The following is an 11,605-nucleotide window of genomic DNA, read 5'->3' as shown; positions in this document are numbered from 1 at the left end:
GACCAGGCTGGCCTCAAACTCAGAAATCCGCCTGCCTCTGCCTCCCAAATGCTGGGATTAAAGGCCTGTGCCACCACTGCCAGCTTTTAGGACTAATTTTATCCTTTTATCTTATCTACAGTTCACTTAGCAGCCATGGAAGGCCACCTACATTGTTTTAAGTTCCTACTGAATAGAATGAACAGTGCATCACAAGCTTTAAAAGCCTTCAATGATAATGGAGAGAATGTATTGGATCTGGCCCAGCGGTTTTTGAAACAGAACATTGTACAGTTTATTCAGGGGTCTGAGTATGAAGGAAGCCATCCACATGATCAGGAGGGTGAGTGATTAACCCCACTTTTTAAAATAGAGAATGGTAATAATAAAATGGAATCCAAAGACAAAAAACTTGTAAGGCAAATGCTACATTGAAACTTATCATATGTTACTATCCATATTCATCCAGATTCTTTATTATGAAGCATTTTAGACAAAGCATGTAGACAGTAGTATAAAGAACACTATATGTGACTATGTTGGCTACTTTCATGTCAACTTGATACAATCTAGAGTCATTTGAGAGGAGGGAACCTAAATGGAGAAAATGCCAACCTTAAAATCTGGCTGTAGGCAAGCCTGTTGGGCATTTTCTTAATTAGTGATTGATGACAGAGGGCCCAGCCCATTTTTTGGTGGGGCCATTCCTGGGCTGATGGTCTGTTTCTATGCAATCACTGATCTGCTTTGTGTTAATACAGATTAGCTTGCATTTTCTAGAGTTTTGTATTTGTTCACTTTGAGAATTCATATGTCTTCTGAATCTTTTTAGTTTATTCTTTTTTATCGCTATGTTGTCTTCTATGATCAGTCGAACTGAGGTGAGCATTTGCATTGCTTTCAGTTGAGGAATTTTCAGTAGGGTGGCTCTTATGTGTACATGGACATATGTTTCCATTCCTCTCGGTAAGTACTAGGAGTGGAACATGTGATGGGTATATAGCTAACCTAGATATTGTTTAAGGAGCTGCTTCTCTCTCTCTCTCTCTCTCTCTCTCTCTCTCTCTCTCTCTCTCTTTCTCTCTCTCTGTCTCTCTCTCTTCTTTCCTTCCTTCCTTCCTTCCTTCCTTCCTTCCTTCCTTCCTTCCTTCCTTCCTTCCTTCCTTTCCTTCATTATTTAGTTACTTATTTATTTTTGGTATTTTGAAATGGTTTCTCTGTGTAGCCCTGGCTGTCTTGGGACTTATTCTGTAGACCATGCTGGCCTCTAACTCAGAGATCCACCTGGCTCTGTTTCTCAAGTGCTGGGATTAATATTATGTGCCACCATGTCCAGCAAGGAGCTGCTTTTCAAACTGCTTTCCAAAGTACTCTATATACTTGTCAACAAAGGTATTTGCCACTTGGTTATATTGTAGTCGTTTTAGTGGGTATGTGCGGTTCCTTTGAGCATCTTTTCCTGGATGCTCCTTATTTAATGAAATATCTTTTTACTTTCTGACATCTTAAAGATAAGCCTTTTCTAATTATTGAGAGTTTTTTTTTAAAACATGTATTCTTTTTTTCATCTATTAAATTTTATGGGAATCCTTCCCATATTCAATCACCAAATCCAGACACTGTTGTGAATATCAGCAAGTGCTGGCTGACAGGAGCCTGATATAGCTGTCTCCTGAGAGGCTCTGACAGTACCCGACTAATACAGAACTACTACTAGAGGCTCACAGCCATCCATTGGACTGAGTACAAGGTCCCCAAGAAAGGAGCTAGAGAAAGGACCCGAAGGAGCTGAAGGGTTTGCATCCCCTTAGCACTAACAACAATATGAACTAACTAGTACCCTCAGAACTCCCAGGGACTAAAATTCCAAACAAAGAGTACACATGGGGGGACTCATGGCTCCAGCAGCATGTGTATAGCAGAGGATGGCAAAGTCAGTCATCAATGGGAGGAGAGGACCTTGGCCCTGTGAAGGTTCTGTGCCCCAGTGTAGGGGAATGCCAGGGCCAGTAAGCAGGAGAGGGTGGGGTGGTGAGCAGGGGGAAGGGGGAGGGAACAGGGGATTGTTTTAGTTTTTGTTTTTTGTTTTTATTTTATTTTTTTCTTTTTTCTTTTGGGGGGAACCTGGGAAAGGAGATATTGTAAATAAAGAAAACATCTAATTAAAAAAAAAAAAGAAGTAGAGGTTGGCCATGGCCATGCTGGGGAAAAAAAAAAAAACAAAAAAAGGAAAAAAAAAAAGAAAATTCAATCTGTATTAAAACTGTTCCACCAAAATATGGCAATTCTTCTAGTCTATGTAAGAGGAACTGACACTTTTTTCTCAGTGAAGGTCATTATATTTCATAAAATGAAATTTGTATTCTTGACATAAACTCTGTCAGATGTATAATGCAAACCTTTTTTCCCATTCATACTCCTTTTGTTTTCAAAGGTTAAAAATGTTAAAGTTTAGGAAGTTATAATTTGTAATTTTGTTGTTTTAGAGAGTGTAGCACATTTGGTGATGTCTTATCTTATAATTCTTTTTGTTAGTGTATTGGTTGAACTCACTCACATGAGTAGCTTCATACTTAAGATAATAATGAAACCTGGATTGTGTGATAGCTTAAGGTAGGGAAAAGAACAAAGCCCTGCATTTGCTAAAATGCTGATTTTTTTATTCAGATTTAGCCTTTCCAGGTCATGTGGCTGCCTTTAAGGGTGATTTAGAAATGCTTAAGAAACTGATAGGAGATGGGGTAATCAATCTGAATGAACGTGATGATAATGGATCAACTCCCATGCATAAAGGTGAGCTCTTCCTGTTTCAGCCTTAATTGTGATTTCTTATGTGTTATTCAGCCTTGAAAGTAGCTATCAGAAACCTATGTTGGTGCATGGCAGTGAGTGTTATATGGAATCCACAGTGTCTCATTTCTAGTTCAAGTGCCTTTTATGATGGCAAATGTGTAAGGAACCTTCTTAGAACAGTATTTTTAAATTTTAATTTTAATAAATTTAAAATTTTATTTTCCTCTTTTCTTTTTTTTTAAAAAATTTTATTTTGAAAACAGGGTCTTGCTGTACATTCCTGTCTATGTAGGTAAAGTAGGCTAGCCTCAAACTCACAGAAATCTGCCTGCCTCTGTCTCTGCCTCCGTCTTGGGTGTTGGGATTAAAGGTGTGTGTCACCATGTCCTGCCCTTTTCTTTAAGGAATATTTTTTATTTTATTTTATGTATAGAGTATTTGTCTGGATGTGTGGTCATGCCCCATGTGCATGCTTGGTTATCTACCCAAGCTAGAAAAGGGCATCAGATCTCTGATAGTGGAGCTGTAGACAGTTGTGAGCTGCTATGTGAGTGCTGGGATTTGAAAAACAAGTGCTCTTAATGGTTGAGCCATCTCTCCAGGTCAGAATCTTTTTCTTTTTTTTCCAGACTCTTTTTCTTATATTCCATTTTAGAGAAATTATTTATCTTCCATTCTTCCTTTATATTGCCTAAGATAGAATGGGAATGGCAGGCTAAACTAATTAAACTAAACACATTATTCATGATCACAAATATGATTTTTTGATCACATTTAAGAAAAGGAAAGACAGAGTATGTTATGTTTTTTTTGTCTAGTGGATATTTACTTTGGGAAATTCTGTAGTATATTTTTGGCAGCTGGTTCTGGATAGGAGAGAGATAAAGAAAGGAAGTAGGAATTGAGGAAGAGAACAAGTCGCTAAGGATCAAAGTGATGATGTGTTTATAGAGACTTAGTAAGAATATATTTTTGACAGCTAACAATGCATATTTCTCACTAAATTTAATGATTAGTGAAACCATATCTATTATGCCAAAGCAAGATTGGTATGGGGGTGGTCAGGGATATGGGTGAGTGTGTGAAGTGCTTGCTGCCAGACCTGATGCCATGATTCGGTCCTTGGAGTCTACATGGTAGAAGTGCCTGAAAGTTGTCCTTTGACCTCTAGATTTACACTGTGCAGGTACAGAAACAAAGTAAATGAATAGATGTAAAATGTTTTAGAAGAGATTTCTTTTGTGTGTGACTTTTATATGCAGTTGGTAGGCACAGAAAAGATTATTGATGTATCTGCAGTCCTTGTGATTGGAGTGCTCACACTGGAGACACAGGGCTGCATAGGAGCTGTGCACTACGACAAGGCACTTGAGAAAGGGTTAGGAAGACTGCTTTATAGTTTCTCTGACTTGCTTGTTTGAACTTTAAACTCCAGTTTTTATATCTGTATCCAGTAGGAACTGAGCACAGTAGATATTGGTCAAATGTCTGATGAGAAAATCTCCGCATAGCTTACTTTGCTTAGTTATTACAAGGTCAAAATGTCAGAAAGCTGTTTTCAATAACAACTCTTTCTCTGTATGAGTTATGTGTTTCCTTGTTTCTTTTTAAAAAGCTGCTGGACAGGGCCACATTGATTGTTTGCAGTGGTTAATTGAAATGGGAGCCGACAGCAATATTACCAACAAAGCAGGAGAAAGACCCAGCGATGTGGCTAAGAGGTATAAAATCCCATCTACTTGCTTCTACTGTCTTCTTACCTCTGCTTTTAGAGGTGTGCATTTAGTTTACCATACTTAAAAATTTCTGGTTATTTAATACAGGTTTGGGGAACTCAGTAAGATTCTGATGGAATCACAGTTTTAAAGTTGATTGATGTTGACTTTTTTTTTTTTTTGAGACAGGGCTTCTCTGTATAGCCCTGGCTGTCCTAGAACACACTTTGTAGACCAGGCTGGTCTCGAACTCAGAAATTCGCCTGCCTCTGCCTCCCAAGTGCTGGGATTAAAGGCATACGCCACCACCGCCCAGCTGATGTTGATTTCTTATTAGGTCTCCTCTTTAAAGCAATCCTTCTCAGCTGGATGATGGTATTAGATGATAGTATTAGTTCTCTTTCCTTTGGGGAAAGAGACTGTTCAAAATGAGAGCAAAGCCCCTGACAGTGAGTATCTACCCTATAAGGTCAGGTCCAGGAGTCTCCAGCACACTGCGGTGATCTAGTGTACACAGTGCTTGTTCCACCCAGATAGCTGCCTTGCTGAGAAACTGGTAAAAAGGAAAACCAAGAGTGATACTAGAGGAACAGTACTAAGGGTTTGCATCATAGTTAGGAATTCACATGAGAGCCAAATGTAGCCTCTATACAGATCTCTGTGAGCTCATGCAAGTCAGGCCCACCTCTGTGCTCTTTTGGCTGTTGTTTCTTTAATGTCTAGTCTAGTTCCCGTAGTCCAGGCACTGTGGCCACGAGTCTGACTGTAAAGCTGGGAAGCACAGTGCCTGCAGCCGTGAAAGCCCTAGAAGCTTTACTTCAAAGAAAAGCAGATGTAAGAAAAAGCTTTGTGATCATAACCACTGCCTCACCCACATCACATGGTGTGTATGAGTGAGGAAAACTGCCAGCTCTTCCTGCCTGCCAAGGTGTGGCTTTGGAAACAGCACAGATGAGAGTAAATGATAAAAAAGATTGCAGAGGGATAGGACTTAGACTGTTGGAAGCAGCAGCATTTATATTGACACTTGCTGGAGGATTTGCAACATAACATTTTGTATTCTTGTCATTCAGAGCTGCTTGAATTTATCCCATGAGTATGGGCTACAGCGGCAGGTGAGGCTTGACCTGCTGTTTGGTTGGACCCAACAACTACTTAACTTTCTATGTAGCTCAGGCTGCCCTTCAACTTGTAGTCCTATCTCAGGCTCCATGGTGCTGGGATTAGAGGTTTGTGCCAGTATACCTCATTGGATTGTTTTCTTGTTGTTGGTTTTAAAGGGTTCTTTATATATTCTAGATATTAGTTCTTTCTTAGAGAATATCCTTTGCAAAGAATTATTTTTCTCTCAGTTATAGGATATTTTCATACTCTTAAAATATCTTTGGAGATGAGTCAGTTTTAGTGAAGCTTTCCTTTTTTGGAGTTTGCATTTGGTGCTAGATCTTGAAAATCTTTGTGATTTTATATTCTATCTTTTCTTCTAGAAGTTGTATAGTTGTAGGCTGCAACATCTATGGTTACTTGTGCATTCTTTTTTTAATATATTGTACTAGGTATGCATTTAAGTTCATTCTTTTCCATATGGATATCAATTATAGCACTAATTGTTCATCACTGCCTTTGTGACTGTCAAAACTCAACTTTATTTGCTTGTTTGAGACAGGGTCTTTATCCATAGTCCAGGCTGGCTTTAAATTACCAATGGCTCAAACTGGCCTCAAAGCTGTAATCCTCCTGCTGCCTCAGTTTCCCAAGTGCTGAGATTATAGGCATATGCCACCATATATCTAAAGTAATACTTAAATATAGTAAAATACAAAAAATGGAAATAAGAACTACATCTCCAAGTAGAATAAAAAAGGATAACAAAGGTAACTTATAGGGTAAATTACGATATTAAAAATTAATTCAGGTAAAATATTAATGAAATGAGGAATGGGAATAGGGGAAACATAGCAGGAAGATTGGCAAGACAGGAAAGGGATGTAGAACTAATGTATGAGAAATAATAGGAAAAAGAAAGTTAGAAGGAAAAAAAGCAATTAAAAACAAGATGGACATAGTAGTGCATGCCCAGCACTTTAAAGGCAGGGGCGGGCAGATCTCTGTAGAGTTCCAGGCCAGCTAGGGCTGTACAGAAAGACCTTGTCTCAAAACAAAAAGACAAAACCAAAACAAACCCAAACAGCCATCATTAGATCCTCCCCACTCCTCCCACCCCCTCCCCATAAGCAGATGGGAGATTTGATGTTTTTTTTTCCTTCTTGCTGCTTCTTTTGACATGTCCTGGAGTTGGGGAAGTAGGCAGCAAGTTGTTTTTCTATTTCAAACAGGTTGTACCTGAAAGAACTGTGTGGAGGCTGGGCCCTTCTGAGTGTTACTAAGCCAGGCAAGAGCTAGGACGGTGACCGTCACTGGCTCAGTTCATTCCTGTCATCTCTGTATGTGAATCTAGCATTGCACCAAGTACAGGAGCCGTGCCCCATGTATGGGCGCAGTGCACCTCCTGCGCATGCTTGGCCACTGGAACCACCAAAGCTATGGCATATTTCCACCTTTGTCTCTGGGGGTTCAGAGTGGAGAAGGTGGTCAAACCCACACAGTCTGTACCAAGAGCATGATGCGCGAGCATTGAGGAATCCTCTGTGCTCTAGCAATGCTGGTCTCTGTTCCAGCCCCTGATTATAGCCACCCATGGCTAGTTTCACTCCACTTCTCAGAGGTCAGGCTACCATTGCCAAACAGAAGTTTCCTTGTTTTCCTCTGCATGCATTTCCTTCCCAGCCTTGGTGATCTGTATTAGTAAATCTGTGTTCAAACCTTAGCCAGTTTCTTAGGCCCACATAGACTCTTGCAGCAAGCACTTGTGGAGCTAGTGAAAAAGAGAGGCCACTAGCACTTGAAGGTATGAAGGTACAGGGCCGCTAGTTCTTCAAGCCTGAGGTTCCATGGTGGCATCTCTCTTTTTATATATGTATATATATATTTGTATATGTATATACATCTATATATCTATATATGCATATATATTTGTATATGTGTGTGTGTATATATATATATATATATATATATAATTATTAATCATTCCATTTGTTTATATCTCAAATAATATCCTCCTTCCTGGTTACCTCTCTACAACTCCCTCATCCCACATCCACCCTCTCCCCGCTCCTCTTTGCCTCTGTGAGGGTACTCCCCCACCCACACACTTACTCTTGCAGCACTGCTCCAGCATCCCCCTACACTGGGGCCTCAGACCTCTATAGGACCAAGGGCCTCCCCTCCCATTGATGCCAGACAAGGCCATCCTCTGCTACCTATGTATGTGGAGCCATGGATCCCTTTCTGTACACTCCTTTGCTGGTGGTCCGGCCAGCCAACATTGTTTTTCCTATAGGGTTGCAATCCCCCTTAGCTCCCTCAGTCCTTCTGCCAGTTCCCCCACTGGGGCCCTGAGCTCAGTCTGATGGTTGACTCCAAGCTTCTGCTTCTGTGTTGGTCAGGTGCTGGCAGACCTCCCAGGGAACAGGGTGGCATCTCTTTTAAGGTGGTTGCTCTGCATAGCACACTGAGCAAACTGGCAAGTGCTGGGGCCCTTTCCTGTCCCTGGTTACTTAGAGACCCAGATCTGCTGTCTTAAACCGATTGTGCACCTCTGGCTCTTTCCCAGGTTCTCTTCTCTCTTTTTCTTAAAGCCCTGAGTGGAATTTTCTTCCTTGTCCCTTGCAGTGCTGCCTAGAGGTCACTACAGTGGTACTAGTAATGTAGAAGAGTAGTACTACAGTTCTTTGCTTCTTCCATAATTTAAGGTACAGTTGTCTGGATTTGACATGGTCACTATCTGTTGCACATGCCTGTAGATACACACCCAAAGTTCTTTTCTCAATCTTGTGAAGATATAGGAATGTTCTATCTGTCTCCAGTCTACCAGAGCTCCTTGCTGTCTTTTTTGTCAGTCTGAACTCTATGTAACTTTATTACTAAATCTTATGTTTGTTCTTGTGATGCTGGGAAACAAACCTGTCCATACTAGGCAAGAACTGTAAAACCAAGCTGCAAACCCAGCTCTATTGATAGCTTTTTAATAATTTACTTGCTCTACCTGATGAAAAGAAGGTATGTATGTATAAATATATATTTTTTAAAAAATATGAATGTATTAGGTTTGTGTTTTGTTTTGTTTTTGTTTTTTCGAGATAGGGTTTCTCTGTGTAGCCCTGGCTATCCTGGAACTTAACTCTGTAGACCAGGCTGCCCTCGAACTCAGAAATCAACCTACCTCTGCCTCCCAAGTGCTGGGATTAAAGGGGTGCCCCACCACAGCCTGGCAATGTATTAGGTTTTTTTGCATTTCTATAACCAAATTATCTAATCAACAACTTGAGAGGTGAAAAGCTCATTTGGGCTCTTGGTTTTAGAGTATTTCAGCTCAGCACAGTTAGGCAGGCCTGGCAGCCAAGGCTTGGTGGTGAGAGGATGTGGTGGTGGTTGTTCACATATAGGAACCTAAAAGCAGACAGCTCTGGCTCTCCACGGGTGGGTACACTCTTCAAAGCCTTATCCATAGCAGCCTGTTTCTGTCAGCCAGGCTTCGTCTCCTAAAGGCCTCTCTCACAGCACCACAAGCAGGAGACCTGACTCGGTATTCAAAACATCAGTGTATGGAACATTACACATCAAATTATAACTGTGTGGAAAATAGAATTTAGTATTTGGCAATTCTCTGTGGCCTAGAAGAAAGGATTACATATTTCAGTTAAGAAAATTATGAGAAAATGCTTGTTTCACTTATTTACAACAGAAAATGTTCTAAGATTAAGATTAGAGTTTAGTGAAATGTGAAAAAAGAGCAAAGAGAATAGAAAACAGAAGGAAATGTCATTATTCCTTTAAATTAAATGTGCTAAGTGCTTTGGGTTGAAGGACAAAGAGTAAGTTAGAAAATGATTATGGTAAAAACTATAATTAACTCTAAAACTGGAACCAGAATTAATTCTGTCTTTTGCTAGCTTGGGCTAGCAAAAGAAAATAAAATAGGGAATCAAGTAGATCTTCTGGGTTCTATAGTCCATTTAGTAATTCTGTCTGAAGACAAGGTAAATATGCTTTACATATGGGAATTCCTTGCCTGGTGGACTTTTAGTAGCAGCACTTGTGGGATCACTTCTCAGTAGGAGTGCTTTATAGTATTGGATTACCAAGGTTCCCTCATGGCTGAGTGCAGGTCAGATCTCAGTGACCTTTAGGTACAGGCTTGCTTCCTTGCTTGGTGGTGGGTTGATAGAAGTGCATTTACAGTAAAAGTATCTAAGTTAAGTGTGGCCTGCAGTTTAAATGTATGGATGTTTTGGATCTAGTTAATTACTGATTCTTTTTTACAGATTCGCCCATTTGGCTGCAGTGAAACTCTTAGAGGGGCTACAGAAATATGACATAGATGACACTGAAGGTGATAAAGATCATATAGATTTTTTTATAAGGCATGGTGTTGAAGGAAGCACCGATGCCAAGGATGACTTATGTCTGAGTGAATCAGACAAAATCAATGCCAGAAGTAAGTATGCTGCTTCTGTCCTGAATCAGCCTCTCAAAAATACAGTGGCTACGGGGCTGGGGAGATGGCTCAATGGGTAAAATCACTGGCTGTAATCCCTGTAACACTGGCAAGGTGGCTGGCTTCTATAATCCCAGTGCTCCTGACATATGATGGGAGGCAAAAACAGGGTAATGCCTCAAAGCTGGAGGGCCAGGTAACCTGGAGTAACCATCCATGAATAACCAAGAAAGCCGTCTCCATCATGGTGGAAAGCAAGAACAAACACTGGAGGTTGTCCTTTGAACCCCAAACGTGTGTTGTAACGCATGCTTGCCTGAGTGCACATAAAAGAACGTGTACATATGAATATGTGCACACAGACTATATATCATACATACATAGTAAACAAACAAAGGCAGACAAACACTAGGGTTGGTGCTGGTTCGGTGGGTGGTTAAGAGCTCTTGCTGCTCTATTAGAGTTTTATTTCTTGCCTCCACTTCTAGTGTAACTTAGGCTCCAGGGGGCACCTCCCTACCATATACATAAATAAAAATTAATAATCAGGCCTACTTTTTTACTGCAAGTATGGAAATTATTCAAATAATACTGACTACAAAGAAAAGTAATTTGGTTTCTTCAGAATCAGAACCAGTTCCAGTATTTTTGTCCTAAGAGTTATAGAAAGTATAAGTAAGTGTAAGATATGGCCTTTTATTCTTGGAATGAAAGAATGTAACATGGAAACTAAAGAAGTTAAATAAGACAAATATATTTAAGTGGATCATAAACATGGTGTGATTAGAATTTAGTCAGGTATTTGAATATTTTTTTCAGCTATATAGCTTATTCTCAGAAAGTTTGCTTTGGTGTTTATGTTATTAGTTTTGAGTTTTGAGGCTTGGGTTATAAACCATTTACATCTTATGCTAGTGTGCAAGAAATAAGTAAGAGCTTTTAAATTGAGAATTTGTTATTAAGATTGAGTGTATAATGATATTCTTCTTGACTGTGAAGTGTAGCTAATACAGTTCTGTTGTGCATACTTAAAAATCAAAAGATGAAGTTTTCTATATTCAGTTAAGAAAACTCTGGTTTCAGTAAAAGTCGTAAATAGGCTTATAAATAGTTCTTTTATTTTTTTCAGAAGAGAGGGCTTCGATCTAGTCTAGTCCACCTTTGCTAATATTATAGACAAATCTGAAATGTGCTATTATAGACAGATCTGAGATGTTTAGACCTGTGAGTTTAGGGCCAAATTTACAAATCCATGGCTCTGAGTTTATTATTAGAATAATTTTAAGAAAAGAATTGAAAATAGTTTATAGATAATAGTCCAGATTATTTTACATAGATAGTTGGTTTTCAAAAACATCAGAAATCCACAGAATATGGTATTTGATATTATTTATTCATCTGGCTAGAGACCTGTCTGTGACTGACAGTACCACTTTCTCAGACTCAAAGAAGAAACTAAACATCATTTGAACAGCTCCAGCTGTGACAGGACAGCCACTAGGCAAAAGTTGCCTCTTTATCTACAGACGACACTGTCCAAAAAAAAAAAAAAAAAAAAAAA

General features: G+C 39.5%; 1 protein-coding gene across 3 annotated transcripts in view; it reads left to right on the top strand.

Moving 5' to 3' along the window:
* Positions 1-11,605, top strand: part of Ankrd42 (ankyrin repeat domain 42) — a 102,112-nt gene that overhangs the window by 22,977 nt on the left and 67,530 nt on the right. For all 3 annotated transcript variants that reach the window (XM_031387374.1, XM_031387375.1, XM_031387373.1), the window contains 4 exons: positions 122-322; positions 2,647-2,772; positions 4,388-4,493; positions 9,872-10,044. In XM_031387374.1, coding sequence (XP_031243234.1) covers positions 122-322; positions 2,647-2,772; positions 4,388-4,493; positions 9,872-10,044 — 606 coding nt within the window. The remainder of the gene's footprint in view (positions 1-121; positions 323-2,646; positions 2,773-4,387; positions 4,494-9,871; positions 10,045-11,605) is intronic.

This window comes from Mastomys coucha, unplaced genomic scaffold (assembly GCF_008632895.1).
Source record: "Mastomys coucha isolate ucsf_1 unplaced genomic scaffold, UCSF_Mcou_1 pScaffold21, whole genome shotgun sequence".
NCBI classification, from domain to species: Eukaryota; Metazoa; Chordata; class Mammalia; order Rodentia; family Muridae; genus Mastomys; species Mastomys coucha.
Note: the sequence above shows the minus strand (reverse complement) of the source record. Positions and strands in the feature narration are given on the sequence as shown.